The 22667-nt window shown below is 37.9% G+C and overlaps 1 protein-coding gene across 4 annotated transcripts in view; it reads right to left on the reverse strand.

Moving 5' to 3' along the window:
- TBC1D23 (TBC1 domain family member 23) overlaps positions 1-22667 on the reverse strand; it is a 64031-nt gene that overhangs the window by 25097 nt on the left and 16267 nt on the right. For 3 of the 4 annotated variants that reach the window (XM_009238579.4, NM_001135475.1, XM_054550492.2), the window contains 9 exon segments: positions 20637-20748; positions 18545-18650; positions 16584-16788; positions 9683-9806; positions 5164-5288; positions 5027-5073; positions 4094-4197; positions 2320-2442; positions 1056-1148 (listed from right to left, as the gene is read on the reverse strand). In XM_009238579.4, coding sequence (XP_009236854.1) covers positions 1056-1148; positions 2320-2442; positions 4094-4197; positions 5027-5073; positions 5164-5288; positions 9683-9806; positions 16584-16788; positions 18545-18650; positions 20637-20748 — 1039 coding nt within the window. 4 annotated transcript variants of the gene reach the window in all.

The raw sequence follows: 22667 nt of genomic DNA on the forward strand, positions 1-22667 counted from the left end.
ACAGTATCTGTTAGTTCTCCCTCAATATTACCTAGGTCCTTTCACACACCCTTTCAGTCTCAGCATCAAATTTTTCAGACAAGTTGGGAAGGGGAAAGGTTGACTTAACATATAGCTAAGAGGTTTCTTATCCCATTCCTGTGTTCCCCATCCCTGAGGCTTTAATGATCCCAGAATGGCTTAAATGATGTTAGCCTCAATTCTACCAATGGCTCTATACATCTCTGACAATTATTTACTTTACCATTCTTCAAATTAAATGACCTAGGATAGTAGTTTTAATAACTAAGTACTTATATGCCAGATACTACCCTTATTAAATATTAGTTTATTATATGCATAAATACTCATGATTAAAAATGGCTCATACTATAAAGCCTACAGAATTCTTACTCAATTACAGTAAGAGCTGATATCCAGAGAGTACTTAGTAGGTGCAGTGCACTATGCTAAGTGCTATACTAGGTAGCTCAAACTAAGTTCAGAATTTACTGACATAAAAATGGTAAGGTAAGCAATAGTATGCCATAGTGAGCATTGTTTTCAACTACCCTTTATGATGCCAAAAGGGTATCTGGGCCGGGCGTGGTGGCTCACGCATATAATCCCAACAATTTGGGAGGCTGAGGCAGGGGGATCACCTGAAGTCAGGAGTTCGAGACCAGCCTGGCCAACATGGTGAAAGCCCGTCTCGACTAAAAATACAAAAAATTAGCCGGGCCTGGTGGCAGGTGCCTGTAATCCCAGCTACTAGGGAGGGCGAGGCAGGAGAATAGCTTGAACCCAGGAGGCAGAGGTTGCAGTGAGCCAAGATCGCACCATTGCACTCCTGCCTGGGCAACAAAAGCAAAACAAACAAACAAACAAACAACAACAAAAACACAAAAGGGTACTTGGGTGAAAAGGAAACCTGACAGCAACACTTTTCTCATAAGGGCAGAGACTCCCTCCTTAAGCAGAAAGAAAAAATTCCCCAATCTGAGACCTATATATTTATTTATGAACTGAAGGAAAAAAAGTTACTTTAAGAATAATTAATCAGCATTTATACTAACCAGGTCTGAATCTAAGTGGAAAGCAGTTGATAAATGCCCAGCATTATATTGTTCTGCAGGACGGCAATCCACCACAAAGAACCGGACTCCTTCCTAAAAGGGAAACAACATTTGACATACAGGAATTTCCCATGAGGTTCACATTGCACAACATAATATTCAGTTAACCAAGGGAAGGGAACAAGTTTATTAAAAAATGGATCTCACATGGAATTGGGAGGACCTAGTTAGTATAGAAAATAACCCAAAGGTCCTAAATACTTTTATTTCTTTTAAACAGTTAAAACATTTTTCTTTTTTAGATGTTGTTCTTTACTGGAAAGTCTTAAAATACATAGAAGAAGAGTGTCTGTTTGAGCTATAAAACTAATTATAACTAATTATAAAACGCTATATAGTTATAAACACAACTCTAGATATGCTATTCTTTTTTGCAAATAAATCTGCAAATTTATCAACAGCTCAATTCACGTAAGAACTAAACATCTATTTCATGTGGGGGGATGAAAGGAGAATGTTCTGAAATACCAGTTTCAACTAAAGAAACTGGATCTCTTTAAACTGGATAACATGTTTTCATTTGTTTTTTAATATTAGTTTGAATAAGAAAAAAGTGAGATGCTTGTACTTTGAAAATTCTCAATAACCAGTGCAGATACAGTAAGAAATCCAACTAAGAAAGATCTACCATAAAAGGCTATTTTCCCACGTCCATTCCTTTCCTGCTCTCAACCTTGGAAATACACTACACCTTCCAAATACACACCATGGTTAACTGTTGCACTACTAGTAATAAAGACCATATATTAAAAACATCATTGGTCAAACTGACTTATTAGATTTTCATGAAGAAAATTTCATTTTCACAATTCTCTTTTGCTGTAAGTTGTATGGAACTAAACCATGTAATTCAATTAGCTGTAAACTATCAGAAACTGTTAAATGCTAAATTCACCCTTTTAAGTATTTTATACAATGCCACATTCAGTCGCTCTACTGAAATATGAAAAAAGATATGGCGATTTACAAAAACTGGTGTCAAGAATGTCAACAATAATTAACTGTAGACAATTAAAACACCACACAAGCTGACAAGTTTTAAAATGACCCTCTGAACATAACATTTAACACAATCATTCAAAAAGCCAAAAGAGCCACCTTGTTGCAGTAAATTGATTTTGTGGGAATCAATGAACAGGGAGGAAGTTGGTTCCTTGTATTTAAAATGAACAGTCCCCTAACAAACAGGGTTTCCTTTACTTACCCCTTGTAGCTGATTCGCTTGAAGGATCTCTGACACGGAGATGGCCAGACAAAGAGCCTGACTCAGATCTGCATCATCATCCTTAATTCCCAACAAAGTACTACCAAAGAGATGGTGATTATCCTGTTTGAAGTGAAATTTTTAAACATTATGAAAAAAAATCAAAATTTCTTCCTAAAAATATTCTTATTAAACCATGATAAAAGGTAAAATTATAATACTCTTGAGTTGTGATTTTTAAAACGTAATACTACATAATCGCAAATTTTATAGGCTAAGAACTACAAAAATGTCACATAAAGTCCCTGTCAGTGTTCACACAAAATGAAAGACTAAGAAAAAAAAACACATTCTAAATAGCTATTTTCTATACTACCACCTGTAGTTAATATTGAATTTTAAAAATGGTTACTTACAATTTTTTATATTTTAATAAAAACAAATATGTGGCAGAAATCTATTGCATAAATGAGTTAAAATACTGATCCACAGCCTGCTCTAATTCACAACTGCTAGTACAGATTCACTATGTCTGAAGAATAAAAGGTGCAGCTCTTGAATGAGAAAAAAAATAACACTTCTTTTTCATTATTTTAAACTGCTATTCTACCATCTGACTTATCCAGCGTTGTTAGGAACTGAAGAGTTCTATATAAGAAAATTATTAAAATAGTTGAAATTGGTCCCTAGAAATAAGTCTTTTTAAATTAGTTATTTTTGAGGGAAAATGATCTTAAAAGGTTTCCTTCACCTGCCTTCTAAAACACAGTATACTAAACATAATTTAACTTTATCTTGACACTTCAGTGACACGATGAGTACCAACTAGAAATTATTACGGCAGAATGCTTTAAAAAAAAAAAAAAAAAGACAATAATGCTCTCATGGGCACCTGAAGTCACATACAAACCTGTCTGCTTTATAAACTTGTGCCTCTTCCACTATTAGCTTTTGCTTCTTAGAGTTTCATTTTTCAGGAGTTCACATCACTCATACTTCTAATCTGGGGTCCTTTATTAGGCATCTGTCTGGTCTAAGGATCTAAGTCTTTATGGGGCCTAAATGACCTTTCTTTATGAGACAGCTCAGCATTACTAAGACTGTACAAGCCTGAACTCCAGAGAAAAGTGGCAAAACTCTACCTCCTCCACTGGATTACTACTGTAATTTTTTTTTTTTTTTTTTTTTGAGACGGAGTCTTCGCTCTGTTGCCCATGCCAGAGTGCAGTGGCACAATCTCGGCTCACTGCAAACTCCACCTCCTGGGTTCACGCCATTCTCCTTCCTCAGCCTCCCGAGTAGCTGGGACTACTGGCGCTCACCATCACGCCCGGCTAATTTTTTGTATTTCTTAGTAAAGATAGGGTTTCACAGTGTTAGCCAGGATGGTTTCGATCTCCTGACCTCGTGATCCACCCGCCTTGGCCTCCCAAAGTGCTGGGATTACAGGCATGAGCCACCGCGCCCGGCCCTGTAATATAATTTTTAAAGTCAAGAAAGCACTAATTTAGAAAATATCTCACAGTTAATTTTCTTATGATCAGAAATAACAATAATCAGAAGAGACGTAAGATGCTTTCTACTATCTTTTTAACTTGTCTGTTCATCCACTAGGGAGGTTATTTACAGAGATGGAAAAAAAAATCACACAAAACTACAACACATAAAGAAACAGAAAAAATTGACAACCTATTTTAACTAAAGTGAATACAAAGTAATAAAACAATGTACAAAATATGAAATACAAAATAGTTGGTCATTTCTGGTCTTATACCTTCCTAAAAGAAGCCGGTGTTTTGCTGCAATAATACTGAGCCAGAGAGAAAAGGTCTTCTATATCTTCTATATTCAGACTGGATGGAGTATTTTCCAAGAACTCTGAAATATTATAGACATAATATTTAGCAGTTTGTGAAAAATGCAAACATTAACATTGTTTATGTATCAGAGCTGAAATATCTTCATCATAAATACTATGCAAATGGAGTCTCAACAGTGGTGCTTTTACACTGACTTGTGGAAAAGTGGATTTCTCCAAATGAGCTGAAACTGTTAACGTAAATCTCTTGTTAGTGAAGGATGGTGTCAGGCAATCAAATCAAATTCATTAATCTTAATTAGAATTCTATGATTTATTTATTTAACAAACATATATGAAGAAGTGCCAAGGCCCCTGAACATAAAAAATGTCTAAGAAATAGTTACTGACTTAAATAACTTTGTCTTGTGTGAAAAAAATAAAAATAAATTATAATATAGTAAGATAAACATTATTATACAGATAGCACAAAGTGCCAGGCAATATAGAGAGGAAGTAACTATCTCTATGTGGGGGATATGGTGGGGAGAATCCAAAAGGAGAACCAAGGTTTCACAATTGAAATATCATATAAACTGAGTATTGAAAGGTAAATTAAGGACGGGAAGGGAGGAACAGGAGGGCAATCTATTCGAACAGTGAAACTAAATAAATAGTATATGGAAAGGAATGAAAGAGTGAACAAATATGAAGGAATGAATGAAGATGGCAAAATAAAGGAAAATAGTCTTTAAGGTCTGTACCTTGAGAGTGTTTATATAATCTGAGAGTTGAATGGAGCCTCAGAGCTCTTCTAGACTAATCTCCTAAATTTATGAATGAGGAAACTGGGTAATTTACACAGATAAAGAGACCCGAAATGCTTTCACTACATTAAATGATACTTACGGATAACTTCTTCTTTGCTGTCTGACTCTTGTGTTAAAATAACTTCTCTGTAAAAGGGAATCAAATCAATTTGAGTTAAATATTAACAGAGCACCCTGAGAAAACAGGAAAAAAAATCTAACCAACCAGATACTTACTTTGCATTAACAAGGATAATTAACATTAAGAAATAAATAAAAAATGGATCTGCTTGTTGTAGATATCCATCCCATATTGCCTGAGTGACTTCAATGGAACAGTAACATGCAAAAAGACTTCCAAGCTGTAATCAGGAAATGAAATGAGAGATATAAACCACTGGAGGTGACTTGCTCTCTTAAAAGTATTAAAGCAAATGAATAAGAAACATTACATCAAATTATCTGCACCTGATATTTAATGCATACCTTAATCTTAGTGTATGAAATCCAAAGGCAAAACATGTGAATTCAAGGAACAATGGAGCCACTTATTAACTGTGTGACTTAGGACATGTCAACCTCTTTAAAGCTTCCATTTTTACTTCTGCAAAAAAGAGGAATACTGCTACCCATCTTCTACTACTATTGTGAAAAGAATACCTAAAGTAACTAGCACATATCTTTGCCGTAGCATAACTAGCATAATTATGGTCTGAGCTCCATAAGAGTAACTAAAATAATTACAATATAATAACAGCACAGTATTTAAATTACAAGGTAATTGTGAGGATTAAACATGGTAATTTAAGAGCAGCTAATAAAACTTTAATCATAATATAAATATGAATTGCTCCCAAAGCTCACTTGTACATCACTTGAAAGAGATTAGGCCAGGCGCAGTGGCTCACGCCTGTAAACCCAGCACTTTAGGAGGCCAAGGTGGGTGGATCACCCGAGGTCAGGAGTTTGAGACCAACCTGGCCAACATAGTGAAACCCCGTCTCTACTAAAAATACAAAAATTAGCCAGGCATGATGGCGCGTGTCTGTAGTCCCAGCTACTTGGGAGGCTGAGGCAGGAGAATCACTTGAACCTGGGAGGCAGAGGTTGCAGTGAGAAGAGATCTCACCACTGCACTCCAGCCTGGGTGACAGAGTGAGACTCTTGTCTCAAAAAAAAAAAACAAAAAAAAATTCATATCCTTCAACAGATTTCAGGAGCTAAGAGTTGTTAATTTATAAGCAACTCTACAGCCCAACTGTGTTTTAAGTTGCATGAAGTAATATTTTTAGATCATTCAACTTTCATTAGATACAGAAATAATTCCATCTACGGGTTTAAATTTAAAACATTTTTAACAGCTAAAGAGAATTAATGGGAACACATATATTTAGTGCACTCTTTGTGAAATACTAAGCTAATACTAAACTATTATCACATATCATTAAAAATATCTCTTACTTAAATTCTCACAACAGGTGTGCAATACTAAGCTAATACTAAACTATTATCATGTATCATTAAAAATATCTCTGATTTAAATTCTCACAACAGGCCTGGAAAGTAAACACATTTCTCCCCATTTCACAGGTGATTTCAATTACTCCCCATTTTTTTCAGGTGAAGAACTTGGATTACTTTACTTTCTCAAGCTCAGAGCTAGTGAATGGTGTTGGGAACAGAAAAAAGCCTGAGATTCCACAGCCCATGTAATTGCCATCACACTTGACCACAAGGCTTTTAAAATACATAATGCTACTAATGTTCTTTGTGGCTGCTTTAAAAATTACGATTACAAACACAGATTAGAAGAGGTACATACAAACAGAATAGCAATATACAGTCATCTTTAAGCTCACTTAGCTCAACTAAAGTTACCACTGCACTGCTCACAGTGGTTCAGAAATTACTTTTTAATTGTTTCATCTCATGATACTTAAAAAACTCTATTTCATCAACATGATACTAGTAGCAAGAGTAAACTATCTGAGGCCAGACACAGTGGCTCACGCCTGTAATCCCAGCACTTTGGGAGGCCAAGGTGGGTGGATCACGAGGTCAGGAGATCGAGACCATCCTGGCTAACATGGTGAAATCCTGTCTTTAATAAAAATACAAAAAATTAGCCGGGCGTGGTGGCGGGCGTCTGCAGTCCCAGCTACTCGGGATGCTGAGGCAGGAGAATGGCGTGAACCCGGGAGGCGGAGCTTGCAGTGAGCCGAGATCGTGCCACTGCACTCCAGCCTGGGCTAAAGAGTGAGACTCTGTCTCACCAAAAATCAATCAATCAATCAATCAATCAATCAATCAACAAACTATCTGGCATATCAGCTGAAGAGAAACCACTCAGTTTAAACCTCCAGCTACCAGCATGAATTCAGAACTCTGGCATCAGAAATGGCATTTCCTAGGCAGAGAGACCTCTATTAATTATTAAAATGCTTAAGAAAAATAGTTTACTACTTTAACATAAATAGGTAGATTCAGTGGCAACATATGAATCTCAGAGAAGCTACAGTTTTGACAAGACTAGGCTTGGCTCACACCTGTAATCCCAGCACTTTGGGAGGCCTGGGTGGGAGGATTGCTTGAGCCCAGGAGATCGAGACCAGCTCAGGCAATATGGTGAGACCTTGTCTCTACAAAAAAATTGAAACATTAGCCAAGTGTGGTAGTGCATGCCTGTAGTCCCAGCTACTCAGAAGGCTGAGGTGGGAGAATCACTTGAGCCCGGGAGGTGGAGCTTGCAGTGAGCAAAGACTGTGCCACTGCACTGCAGCCTGAGAGACCAGAGCAAGACCTTGTCTCAAAAACAAAAACAAAAACAAAAAACTGACAAGACTGTGGCCAAGAGGGAATTAAAGAACAGGCTACTGAGGTTTGAGATTTAATGAGCCCAGAAGTGAAACCAGTTAGAATTCTCCAGTTACCCATTTCCTCATTGTTAACTCATCCTATCATCCTCTGAATTAGGTACAGTACTATTATTTCCATTTTGCAGATGACGAATTGAAGCTCAGAGGCTGTCTTAGATCACACAGTTAATAACGGGAAGAAATGGGATTCTTCCTGAAGAAAAGTTAAGTAATACGTAATAAAAGAATATGAATATATAGTCTCCTAGCACCCAATCATTGTTTTAGAAAGATCTCAAGTTAACCAGAAGAGCAGCAGTTAACCAGAAGTGTGATCTGGGGACCTCCTAGAAGTCCCCAGGATTCTTTACAAAGGATCTGTAAGGTCAAAACTATTGTTACACAAATATGTAGAATTTACCTGCCTTTTTCATATATATTCCCTTGAAAATGAACAATAGAATTTTTCAACGGCTACATGATATGTGATATTATCACAGATTGAAATAACGGCCAGGTGGGGTGGCTCAGGCCTGTAATCCCAGCACTTTGGGAGGCTGAAGTGAGCAGATCACCTGAGGTTAGGAGTTCGAGACCAGCCCGGCCATCGTGGTGAAACCCCGTCTTTACTAAAATTACAAAAATTAGCTGGGCATGGTGGCCGGCACCTTAATCCAAGCTACTTGGGAGGCTGAGGCAGAAGAATCGCTTGAACCTGGGAGGCGGAGATTGCAGTGAGGCAAGATTGCGCCACGGCACTCCAGCCTAGGTGACAAGAGTGAAACTCCATCTCAAGAAAAAAAAAAAAGAAAAAAAAAAAGCAGATATGATAATCCATCTTTGATGTAGCCAAACATTGATGAGATTTGCAAAAATATAAAACAATGCCACTACTCTAATTTTCTTTTGGAAAATAGTTGTTTATTTTAAAATGGGCTATTTATATCAACATGTAATAAATTTATAATTACTTAAAATAAATTAATAAACATTTAAAATTCCTTAAAAATTTTTTTTTTTTTGAGACAGAGTTTCACTCTGTTGCCCAGGCTGGAGTGCAGTGGTGCGATCTTGGCTCACTGCAACCTCCGCCTCCCAGGATCAAGTGATTCTACTGTCTCAGCCTCCCGAGTAGCTGGGATTACAGGTACATGCCACCACACCCGACTAATTTTTGTATTTTTAGTAGAGACGGGCTTCGCCATGTTGGCCAGGCTGGTATCAAACTTCTGACATCAAGTGTTCCGCCTTCCTTAGCCTCCCAAAGTGCTGGGATTACAGGCGTGAGCCACTGCGCCTAGTATAGTTTTAACAACTTCTCAATATAATCCATATGGATAATCAACAAATTTTAAGAGTGTAAAGGGTCCTGACACCAAAAGGTTTAAGGACCACTGACCTAAAGTAAGACTTCCCATTGAAAATACAAATACAGAATGATAGAGCACTGAGTTATACTTTATATTCTTTTATATTAACATTTGATAACCTTAAGTCATTTTCCTTGTGACTGTATACCAATTCTTATACACACCATCAACAATTTAAACAAAGTTCTCAATTGAACTGATATATGTATCATATATTACATGTATATATTCATATTTATTACATATATGTAAATATTAGTTGTAATATTTATTTGTAATTAGTTGTAAATAGTTACATTTACACATACATGTAAAACAATAAAAGTAAACTTCATATCAAATAATCTGAACTAACAAGAGTGAAGAGCAAAAAAAGTTATTTTGAAATGCCAATAATTTTACCCCTTTGGTTTAAACAGTAATGATCTATAATTAGGACTTTTCTTTCTCTTCCTTGAAAAAAAAACCCACCTAACTATAGCTTTATATAAATCTATTTTTCATTAAATGTTCCTACTTTCACTTTATTACCCAGTTGAGTGCATAGGAGTCTGGAGTAATTTTCTTTGTATCAAGATAAGAACAAAGCTCAGGCTCATGGTATTGGATGAGCAACCTGAAGAGATGAAATGGTCTCCCTTTCTGGGAACAATCCCTAGAAGACAAGAGAAGCAAAATTTTTTTGCATTAATAGATCAGAAATAATCACATCAGTAACCAATCTTCCTGCTATACCCTCCACAGCATTCACTGGAAGCCTGCCTGACAGTAGCAGGCAGAGGTCTCTTGCTAATACCTTTTTCAATGTCCCTGACTTGACAGAAGTTGTAGAAACAGTAGGTCTAAAGCCACTCTAGCGACATTCTCACAGGTGAACCCAGGCAGCACTCCAGTGAGAGAACTACAGGGATCACTGAAAACAAATTTAGGTTATTTTGATAAGGCTGGGATCCCAAAAGGAGATCTGGGGAGTCCTTCCTTCTCTGCCAAAAAAGAGGAACTTCTAGAAACTAGGCTTCAGGTTAGCTCCACAGTTTATATACTCAATTAGGAATGTCCTTTAGCAAAGTACAAGTCTGAAATGGGCAGGTGAACATTTCAGAAATCATGGCCTTAAAAACTGTTGAAGTGGCCCAAGTACCAACTCCTCAGAGCCAATTCCAGAAGGTGCCAAAATACTCATCTTGTTCAATAACTGTCCTACTTCAAAGGGTTATTGTGAGAGTAAAATGGAAAAATTGAATCTGAATGTTGTTTTAAAGTAAAAGGCACCAAACATGTACATTAATATTTTTATCTAAAGCCTTTTTAAAAACAAACATTACCTTTTCCTGTCAGAGACTTCAAAAGTAGAAAGAAGGTATTCTACTTATTACCTGGGTGGTGAAATAATCTGTACACCAAACCCCGGTAACACACAATTTACTTATGTAACAAACCTGCACACGTACCCCTAAACCTAGAATAAAAGTTAGAAATAATTACAAAGCACTTACAGATGCATTTTGGGCCATGGATTTCCTACAGTTTCTAGTCATCATCTCAGGAAGCATCTCAGCCTGCTCAGCTCTAAGAAGACTCCTCTGCCACGGGTCACAGTAGCCACTCACAGCCTTGATCTGAAAAGTACTGTCCCTCTACCCAGGCACCCAAGCATCTGAGCCCAGAGATGACAAACCCTTGGAGAAGGTCCAGATGTGGTCCATGAACTAGACTCACTCCTCAGGAAGTATAGTTACTTCCTCCTTCCATGCTCAGAATTTGATCTGAATTTGATCTCAAATTCAGATGCCTTATCTTCTAACTCCCACATAAGCAGCACTCTTAGAAAATCTTTCGAGCCCAGAGGATTCGTTAGATACTACTATGTTCACATTAGTTCATTTTCTTGTGTCCATGTTTGTGATAACTCAAACAGACTACTTCACGGAAAAAAATTCTTAAAAGATACCAGATTTTTGGTAGTGGATCTTACTGGATATAGGGAGATAATTACATGTTTTTTGGGGGTTTTTTTTGTTTTTTTAAGACAGGGTCTAGCTCTGTCACTCAGGTTGGAGTACAATGGCGTGATCTCAGCTCACTGCAACCTCTTTGCATCCTGGGCTCAAACCACCCTCCCATCTCAGCCTCCTAAGCAGCTGGGACTACAGGTACATGCCACCATGCCCAGGCGATTTTTGTATTTTTGGTAGAGACAGGGTTTCTTCATCTTGCCCAGGCTGGTCTAGAACTCCTGGGCTCAAGCGATCCTCCCTTCTTGGCCTCCCAAATTGCTGGGATTACAGGCATGAGCCACTATGCTGGGCCAGAGGTAGTTACTTTTTAACCCGTACAGTTAAAAACAAAAAGCAATACTGAAAACACAGTTACTTCCAGACAGTTTGGTTAAAGTATGGTGTTACAGTTAACAAGATGCTGACTAACTCAATCTTCAGTTAGACCAGTAGGCTTCAGTAATTCTTCAATTCTATAAATTTACTCCATTCAGCTTTTGTACTGAGATACATTCTACTATTACAAGGGAAGGAGGCAAGAATGTATCTAATGAATCAGCAAAAACTTATAAACAGGTCAAAGCACAGGCCATCATAATAAAAGTCAACTATTTATTGAGGAAATACCATATGCCAGACAATGTAATAAGCATTTTACAAAGTTATTTCATTTTATCAAACAATCCTAGGAAATCTATACCCAATTTACAGATGAGAAAACTGAGGCTCAACTGAAGTCAGGTAGTTCACTGAAGGTAAAATAGCTAAGAAGTGATGGAGCTAAGACTTGTATACAGAAATTGGACATTAAATCATTATGCCATACTGCCCCCTTCCATATCTAATTCAATATTTCAACAAGTGGTATTTTTGTAGGGGTACCATCTCTAAAAAAGCAAACTGTAAAGAAAATGAAGTAAAAGGCCTCATGTACAAAAGTCAATGAAATGAATGACACAGTTTTTTTAAATTTTTAAATTTTTTTTTTTTTAGACAGGGTCTCACTGCTGCCCAGGCTGGAGTGTAGTGGCAGGATCATGGCTCACTTCAGCCTCGACCTCCCTGGGCTCAGGTGATCCTCCCCGCTTAGCCTCCTGAGTAGCTGGGACTACAGATGCATGCCCTCACGCCTGGATAATTAAAAAAAATTTTTTTGTAGGATCAGGGTCTCACTATGTTGCCTCAGCTGGTCTCAAACTCCTGGGGTCAAGTGATCTGCCTGCCCTGGCCTCCCAAAGTGGCTGGGATTACAGGTGTGAGTCACTGCACCTGGCCTCACAGTTTTAACATGACAGCATTAATAAGGAGTGTTTTAAGCAGGGCAGAGTGGCATGTATGTGTAGTCCCAGCTACTCAGGAGGCTGAGGACGGAGGATCACTTGAGACCAGGTTTTCAAGACCAGCCTAGACAACATAGTAAGATCTTGTTATCAAAAAAGAAAAAAAAAATGTTTTACAAGGTAATTTAAAGGGAATAATAAAAAATAATTTCTAAAATCTAAGATGTGAGGTCAATGTCAGGATTTGTATGACTCTCAATCTATCACTTTTTGATACTGCAGGTGGAAGGAAGTTTTATAGAAAAGGCCCCAGGTTGGCAATTCAGGTGCCCAGACACAAAACTAGATTCATACTGGCACGACTACCTCCTCCTTAGTCTTAATATTTACCCTACTGTATAAATGCAAGGCAAAAGAATGCTAAGGCAGAACACACAGTGAGTAGGGGCATACACTATAGAAACAATTGCCTAGTTCATGATCTCATCTTTTGAAAAAGCGGGGCATCTCTGGGAGTCAGCCATTGCAACAGCATCTATTGAACAACTGTATACTGCAAAGCTGCTCTCAAGTACAAGGCACTGTGCTTGACGGGATTCTGCCATCTTATATGTGAAACTGTAATAAGAAGATATGCCAGTGGTAAAACCCAGTCTCTACTAAAAATACAAAAATTAGCCTGGTGATAGTGGCATGTACCTGTAAACCCAGCTACTTGGGAGGCTGAAGCAGGAGAATCGCTTGAGCTTAAGAGACGGAGGTTGCAGTGAGCCGAGATCGTGCCACTCCACTCCAGTCTGGGTGACACAGTGAGACCCTGTCTCAAAAAAAAAAAGAAGAAAAAAAGGCTGGGCACGGTGGCTTGCGCCTGTAATCTCAGCACTTTGGGAGACCGAAGGGGGCGGATCACTTGAGGTCAGAAGTTTGAGACCAGTTTGGCCAATGGTAAAACCCCATCTCTACTAAAAATACAAAAATTAGCTGGGTGTGGTGGCACACGCCTGTGATTCCAGCTACTCGAGGTCTGAAGCAGGAGAATCGCTTGAACCTGGGAGGCAGAGGTTGCAGTGAGCCAAGATCACGCCATTGCACGCCAGCCTGGCAACAGAGCGAGACTCTGTCTAAATGAATAAATAAATAATAAAAAAGAAGAAGATATGTTAAGTTGGGAGTGGTGGCTCACGCCTGTAATCCCAACGCTTTGGGAGGTCGAGTTGGGCGGATCCCTTGAGGTCAGAAGTTCAAGACCAGCCTGGCCAATGGTGAAACCCCATCTCTACTAAAAACACAAAAATTAGCCGGGTATGGTGGCACATGCCTGTGATTCCAGCTACTCAGGAGACTGAGGTATGAGGATCACTTGAATCTAGGAGGCAGAGATTGCAGTGGGCTGAGACTGTGCCACTGCACTCCAGCTTGGACGACAAAGTGAGACTCTGTCTCAAAAAAAAAAAAAAAAAGAAGATATGTTAAAATGGAGTTCTAGCAGCATTCTGTGGGGCTCAGGGTTCTTTCCAAGGCTATTAATGCTGGCCCTGGCTGGAGGGCTGTTCCATATGGAAGAAATAACTAGAGAAATCTGACAACACAGTATGTTATAAAGCATAATGCAAAAGTCTTTCCCCTCTGTTCCTAACTACCATCACCACCATTCTCCAGAGGCAAAGCTGGGACAACTTGTCTCTTGCTATTGCTAGCTCTGTTAGAGCAAGAGATGGCCATGAGAAGTGCTAAAATATAGGCAGTTGAGAGACCCAGTACAACAAAATGACTCCTAAATATGAATTCAAGTCTTGGCTCTGCCATGACCTTAGCCTTGTTTTCTGGTATCTTTAAGTCTGTTTTCCTTACATAAAGCAGTATGGCTTCAAGGTAGCACAGAGGTTTTCCATCCTGGTGCACATCAGAATCACCTGGAGAGATTTAAAAATATCTATACCTATGCTCTTTGCAGTCCACTTGTATTTGAAACTCTAAAGGCTTATTGTGGAAAAAATAGGAGTGCAAAAGATTTATTGGAAAGAAAAAAAAACTCTAGGGACCAGTATGTTTTAAAAGTACTTTGGGTAAAGAGTCATTTCTCCAAAGAAGAAATACAAATTGCCAATAAACACACAAAAAGATGCTCAACATCATTAGCCATTAGGGAAATGCAAGTCAACAACCATAATGAGGTATCACTTCACACTCACTAGGATGGGCTACAATCAAAAAGACAAATGTTGACGAGGATGTGAAGAAACTGGGATCTCCACTGACTGTTGGTGAGAACATATGATGCAGCTGCTATGGAAAAATCCGGCAATTCCAGAAAAGGTTAAACATAATTACCATATGGTCCAGGAATTCCCCTTGTAGGCACATATCCCAGAAGTGAAAATACATGTCTACACAAAAACTTGTATATGAACGTTCACAGCTTCATACTCATAATAGTAAAAAAGTGAAAACAATCCAAATATCCATCAGCTGATGAATAGGTAAATAAAATGTGGTATATGCATACAATAAAAAATTATTTGGCAAAAAAAGAAATGAAATATGATATATGATACAATATGAACCCAGAAAACATAATACTAAACATTAAAGGCAGTCATAAAAACATATAAGGTATGATTCCTTACATACAGAATCATAGCAATCATTCCCCCCATTTTGGGGGGAAAATGAAGAGTTGACTACTAACAGGAAGGGGATTTCTTTTTGGGGTGATAAAATGTTCTAAAATTGGTTGTGGTTATGGCTGTACAACTCTGTGACTATAATTAAAACCAGTGAATTGTACATATTAAAATGGTGAATTTTATGGAATATAAATTATATCTCAATAAAGTCGTTATTTAAAAAAAGAAAAAGTGCCTCAGTTGATTCTAACAAGCAACCAGGGTAGAGAACCATACAAAACACTTATACCTCATACAGTGTGGTATCACATAGAAAGTAGTAAAAAATAAGAGTCAGTTAACTATCAAGGTCCAGATTAGTGGTTCTCCACCTTGGCTACACGCTGAAATTAATTAGTAAGCTCTAAACAAACTGATGCCTAGGTCCCATCACCAAGAGATTTTGATTTAATTACTCATGTATGCAAATAGTCATTAGGATTTTTAAGAGCTCCCCCAATAATTCTAATGTGCATTCAAGGTTGCACAGCCAAGCCACTAGTCTAGACTATGTCTAAAGTTTCTTTTGGTACTAAAATTCTAACTATCTGATCTATTGCACTGGGAACTACAACAACTCTTTCTGGTCTCATGAGTGCTGCCCACCACCACGACCCCCACTACAGCCCCCATCACAACCACCTGCACATCTGTCTGGTCTCAACTTAAAGGCCACTTACCATGGGAAAGCCATCCCTGACCTCCAGGGTAAGTTAGGTCGCCCCCATTATACATCCCCCTAGCACTCTATATTTCACCTTTCCAACATTCAGCACACTTCAATTTACTTGTTCAATGCCTATATTTCTAGGACTTCCTTCCAAGCTCAATAAGGTAGCACCCCAGAAATTTTACTTTTCACTTGGACACTGTAATATTTTTATTTTATAGGCAAATAAATTAAAATAGGGATACCACCAAATAAACTGGAAGAATTATATATATAAACTCTAGAAATTTTTAATTTTTAAATTCTTTTTTAAAAATAAATTGCTGTGCATTATACAACATGTTATAAAAAACACATACATAGTAAAATGGTTACTATTGTGGAACAAAATAATGCACCTATCATCTCACATTCCCACCTTCCCCTCTGTGGCAAAAGCAGCTATAATCTACTTATTTAGCAAAAATCTTCAATATAATAGACTATTATTAACTAGAGTCCCCACATTGTATATTAGGTCTTTCAACTTGTTCATCACACCTATTTGCTATTTGGTATCCTTTTGACCTAGATCTCCCCACTTCCTCCCCAACTCCAACCCCAGTATAACCACTGTTTCAGAAGTATACATTTTTAACTACAGAATCTTTTAAAAAATGTTTACAACCACAAAAATAAAATAACAATTCTGGATCAAATAACCTTCAAAATTGTTTGAACCTTTTACTTTACTGCCAAAGTAAATCTAGCAACTTTAGCTCAAAGCAAACCAGACCTGTATTCACTTTTAAAAACTACAATAACTAAATCATATTTTACCTGGGAATGTACTTATTCATTATGGCATAAAAGCAGTTGTATAAATCGCTGCGTGGCAGTTGAAGATGCACCAATGGTTTCAGTAGATGTATCCAGCTAAGGGATGTGCTATATTTAATGTTACGTGATTTACAATAAAAGGTAATTACAGATTCAATATCCAAAAGTAATTCTGCTGCCTTCTCCTCTGGCACTGAAAGCTGGTCTAGAAAATAAATGTTAAAAATAAAGTTACCGGGGCCTGTTAGAGGCTGTTATTGGATATAACACTTGTTTACAAATATATAATACTATGTTAGTGCATTTAGAGAAAGACAAAGTGAAACTACATGAAAGTACATTTTCCCTTATACTTATTTTAACAATCATTGGCTCACAGATCCAAAACCCAAGGAAAACACACAGTCAAAACTCTTTATAACAGCCTTTTTTTTTTTTTTTTAGACGGAGTTTAGCTCGTCACCCAGGCTGGAGTGCAATGGCACGATCTCGGCTCACTGCAACCTCCACCTCCCGATTTCAAGCGATTCTTCTGCCTTAGCCTCCCGAGTAGCCAGGATTACAGGCAAGCACCACCACGCCCGACTAATTTTTGTACTTTTAGTAGAGACAGGGTTTCACCATGTTGGCCAGGCTGGTCTCGAACTCCTGACCTCAGGTGATCTGCCTGCCTTGGCCTCCCAAAGTGCTGGGATTACAGGCATGAGCCATTGTGCCTGGCCTTCTAACAGTCTTTTAACTTTAATACAGTTGTTTAAAGAAAATGAAGAATAACAGTTTCACCTAAGCATGTTTTCTTACCTAGTCTGTTGAGAGAGAAGGGAAAGAAACAGAAGACCTCTATACATTCAGTATTTACTAAACATTAGCACTTAGTAATACCTGACCTATATATATGTTAAACATAAGAATGGCCAATCTGAATTAAAGGGATAGGTAAAGATAGGCATAGCCCACATTCCTGGGAAGCAAAAGTGTTTTCTAAACAGATTATCACCTACTCCATGATGGGCAGCTGTTGCTATAACTTTGGCAAGAAGAGGGAAAGGAATTCATTCTCCACTACCAAATTCTTTTGTCCACACCAGCAATAATGTTTCTGCTGTGCTTACCACACATAGGCCTATCAAGCCAATAATTTAACTAAAATATGATGGAAAGAGAAACAAAAATACAATGCACTAGAGATTAATTTAAAAGAAGTATAAACTAAATTGATCCACATTGTGAACTGAAATAGATGTTGTGGGATGACTGGAAACCAATTCAATCACAATTTATAATAGTTTTTCTACAGCAGTCCACAAACTATGATTCATAGATAAACTTTTGGAATAAAGCTCCCCTTTAATTTGAGGGCTGCATATAATCATATAGATCTTTAATTATACAAAAATCAAATTTAAGACTACAACAAACCCATAAATGTACATGAAAAATCTAACATATAACGCAAAAGAAACAGTAAAAACTAGGTTATCTTTTTTGTTTCTTTGAGATAGAGTCTCACTCCGTGCCCAGGCTGGAGTGCAGTGGTGCGATCTCAGCTCACTGCAACCTTTGCTTCCTGTGTTCAAGCGATTCTCCTGCCTCAGCCTCCCAAGTAGCTGGGACTACAGGCGCCCACCACCACACTTGGCTAATTTTTGCATTTTTTAGTAGAGACAGGGTTTTGCCATGTTGGCCAGGCTGGTCTTGAACTCTTGACCTCAAGTGATCTGTCTGCCTCGGCCTCCCAAAGTGCTGGGATTCAGGCGTGAGTCACTGCACCCACTCAAAACTAGGCTCCCTTAAAATTAATAGACAATATTTCATAAGAATTTCCAAAGAAAAGTTCTAAAGCTATTTACAAGCCTTTTTCAAATTCTGAAATTATAAGAAGATTATTCTGAACAGTGATTCTTCAACCTAAAAATTATTTCAAAAATTTAACTCTGCTTGAAAGTGATTATTAAGCTTACCAATAAACTGCAGGCAATCTTTGTGAATAGTGTTCTGTTCTGGCAAGTCTAAAATACCATCCCATGATGCCAAACTATCACCTTTTCCTGCAACATTCAGAGCAATCTGGAAGAAAGATTTAAAAAGTGACTAGCTTCATATGTTATTCCTCATTCTTGGAAAATATGCTGTAATAATTAAAGGCCTGAATTTAAAAATAAGAACAGATTACAATTAAGGTATCCATACTCCACTAAATGTTGAGTATTTAGTCATGTCACAACCAGCAGAATTATTTTAAATCCTCCTACATTAGATATTTCATGTTGATTTAGTGAATACAACAAATTACCCAAAATATTTACATATTTAGACATGTAAATTTACACAATCAATTTTTGGTTTTTTTAAATGTAAAAACAACAGAATGTACTGGCAAAGAAAAAGTACATCTGTGCCATGTACATTTTAAAATTATACAGAAGAATACTTAATAAATTGAGAACATGTTCTCACTGTTTTGTAAGGTTTTTTTTTAAAATGTAAAATAAACTGTATTGATTTAAAGAATCTTAAGTGACATATCCAAATGCAACAAGTAGGCCTACTAGAATTCAAATTTAAACAAATCACCCATAAAAACACATGTATGAGACAACTGAAGAAATTATTTTATGATATTAAGGAATTACCAGTCTTTCTTTTTTTTTTTTTGAGACTGAGTCTCGCTCTGTTGCTCAGGCTGGAGCATAGTGGCACGATCTCGGCTCAATGCAACCTCTCTGCCTCCTGGGTTCAAGTGATTCTCCTGCCTCAGCCTCCCAAGTAGCTGATACTACAGGCACCCACCATCACGCCCAGCTAATTTTTGTACTTTTAGTAGAGATGTGCATTCACCATGTTGGCCAGGCTGGTCTCAAACTCCTAACCTCAGGTGATCCACCTGCCTCAGCCTCCCAAAGTGCTGGGATTACAGGTGTGAGCCACTGCACCCGGCCAGGGATTACCATTCTTTTAAATGTTTCAGACTTTTAGTATGCTAGCAAGGATTTGCTTTAAAACAATCCAGTGAGTCGGGTGGGGAGGAAAGGATGACGATACTAATCAAACAACATTGGCTAAATGTTGATACCAGTTAAAGCTGGGTTATGGGCACATGGGAGTTCATTATACAAGTTCTACACTTTTGCATGTGCTTAAACTTCTATAATAAAATGCTCAGAATGCTGTGTACAGTTTTAATTCCATTTCTGTTACATATGTGCATAGGGCAAAAAGGTAAGCACCAAGACCTTATCTGTTTTACCTATAGGTGGTAGGTAACAGATTTTTATTTTATCCTTTGTGGTTGTTATGCTGTATATATTTCCACAAATATATGTATTTCTTTTGTAATCATAACAATACCTTAATTCAAAATTTTAAAAAATAATAATGCACATGCACTGGAGAATAGTTGAGTAGAGGAAAACAAAGGGAAAATCTCCTATAACCCAACAGCCAGAGGCATACTTCCTTTTTTTTTTTTTTTTAACATTGCTATGATCATTCTGTATCTGCAAATATACATCCTATTTTACTCACTGATTGTATCTTGTTTCAAGAAACAATTTTCATAAACACCACTTCTTTTTGTTTGTTTTTGAGATGGAGTCTCACTTTGTCACTCAGGCTGGAGTGCAGTGGCGCTATCTCGGCTCACTATAGCCTCGCCTCCTGGGTTCAAGCGATTCTCTTGCCTCAGCCTCTTGGTAGAGATGGGGTTTCACCATGTTGGCCAGGCGGGTCTTGAACTCCTGACCTCAGGTGATCCGCCTGCCTCAGCCTCCCAAAGTGTTGGGATTACAGGCATGAGCCATTGCGCCTGGCCCCATAAACACCATTTCTAATGGCTACAAAAGCATATATTACATTCCAAAATCCAAGCCATTATTGTTAAATATACCAAACACTACAGAAACACACATTTTAATAAGCTGCTGTTTGATAAATCTAGATGTGGCATGCTCATAAGATAATAAAGTTTTCTGCAACTAAGACAGCTGAAGCAACAAACTTTTAAAAATATTATTCTTCAGTGATTACATTTTATTCATTTTAGTTTCTAGTTACCTTCCAAACTTTGGCCCTCAGATCAGCAGGCAGTGGTCTTCCTTGAATTATATTTCTCAAAGTTTCAAGATCACAACCTCCTGCTTCCAGAGCTTCTTCAAGATCTTTTTCCCTAAAAAACAAGTCCTATTTATTAAAATGAACTTTACCTCATACTTTTTCTTATTCAAGATTCATTTATAAGCATGGCCTATTAAAGGCTTGTCTAAGAAACAAAAGTTCTCAGCAACCAAAATGTAATGAATGCCAAGGCATACACAGCATGTTTTCTTGGTGGGAAATCTCAGGCTTCATACAGTCAATTTGCTCTCATTTTACCCTTAGTTTGGTTGTCTTTTCCTAGATTAAAGAAATTTAAAGAGGAGATGGGGCAAGCTGGCTGACAGCACTGTGAAGTCATAGTAATAACAGTATTCCCGGTGGTGGTAATAACTTTACATAGCAACTATGTGCTGGGCACTTTACATAGCATACTATGTGTGGGGCACTATTTCAAACATTTTATGTGTTCTTTTTAATCCTCATAACAATCCCTATGAGGTAGGTTACATCACTGACCCCATGTACAGATGCAAAAATGGAGGCAAAGAAGGGTTATAGACATTTAGGGGACAACTGAAGAAATAACTTTATTGGTAAAGTTACTATTCTGCCGGGCGCAGTGGCTCACGCTTGTAATCCCAGCACTTTGGGAGGCCGAGGCGGGCAGATCACAAGGTCAGGAGATCGAGACCACAGTGAAACCCTGTCTCTACTAAAAATACAAAAAATTAGCCGGGCGTGGTGGTGGGCGCCTACAGGCCCAGCTACTCAGGAGGCTGAGGCAGGAGAATGGCGTGAACCCGGAAGGCGGAGCTTGCAGTGAGCCGAGATCGCACCACTGCACTCCAGCCTGGGGGACAGAGCGAGACTCCGTCTCAAAAAAAAAAAAAAAAAAAAAAGTTACTATTCTTTTAGGTGTTTACCAGTATTATGGTATAGGGTCACATGTCATATTACGGTCACATGTCATATCAGCAGTAGAGCCAGGATTCAAATTTTAACAGTCTGGTTCCTGAATTCGTGTTCTTAACATTATGCTCAATTCGGCCAAGAATTCAAAACACTGCAGCCTGAGACTATTTAGTAAATGACTATATCAGTATCATGCCTGGAGCAGTACCTAGCCTATGATAAGTATTAAATAAATGTTAGAGGGGAAAAAAGGATCTATTGGTATATTAAAGCAAAAGAATAATATCACATCATCAAGTAAATTACCAAGCAGTTTTGTTCAGTCTACGATGTTTAAGGAGAAAGGCATGAATTTAATTTCATTTGTATAAGGTAAAAATAATTAAAAGAATACTTTTACAAAAGTATACATTGTTTTCTAGCCAGAAAATAACCAGTTAAATTCTTAATTCCAGCTGGGCGCAGTGGCTCATGCCTGTAATCCCAGCACTTTGGGAGGCCAAGGTGGGTGGATCACAAGGTCAGGAGTTCAAGACCAGCCTGGCCAAGATGGTGAAACCCCGTCTCTACTAAAAACACAAAAAATTAGCGGGGTGTGGTGGCAGGTGCCTGTAATCCCAGCTACTTGGCAGGCTGAGGCAGACAATTGCTTGAACCCGGGAAGCGGAGGTTGCAGTGAGCTGAGATTGTGCTACTATACTCCAGCCTGGGTGACAGAGCGAGACTCTGTCTCAAAAAAAAAAAAAAAAAAAAAAAATCAATCAATTCCTTAGGAATTTTCAAAAACTGAGGTTTCAGTCATTGTTTATGATTTCAGCATACATTAAAAATCTGTACAAATTTTTAAGAGCTTCATAACCTGGACAATCTGTAACATTCTTTGAAGCAGCCTAAAAGGCAGGTCATCTCACTAGGATCAGGAAATCAGGATTTCTGTCCCATTTTTGCGGTTCTGAAGAAAATAAATTACTTCCACTCTTCATTTTTTTCACTAAGACAATGAAAACCTCCCCATTGATAGGCATCTAGGAATATTAGTTTAAATGTATAAATTCATAAAGTGTTGCTCTCCTAAGA

Source organism: Pongo abelii, chromosome 2, assembly GCF_028885655.2.
Source record: "Pongo abelii isolate AG06213 chromosome 2, NHGRI_mPonAbe1-v2.0_pri, whole genome shotgun sequence".
In the NCBI taxonomy this organism is placed as follows: Eukaryota; Metazoa; Chordata; class Mammalia; order Primates; family Hominidae; genus Pongo; species Pongo abelii.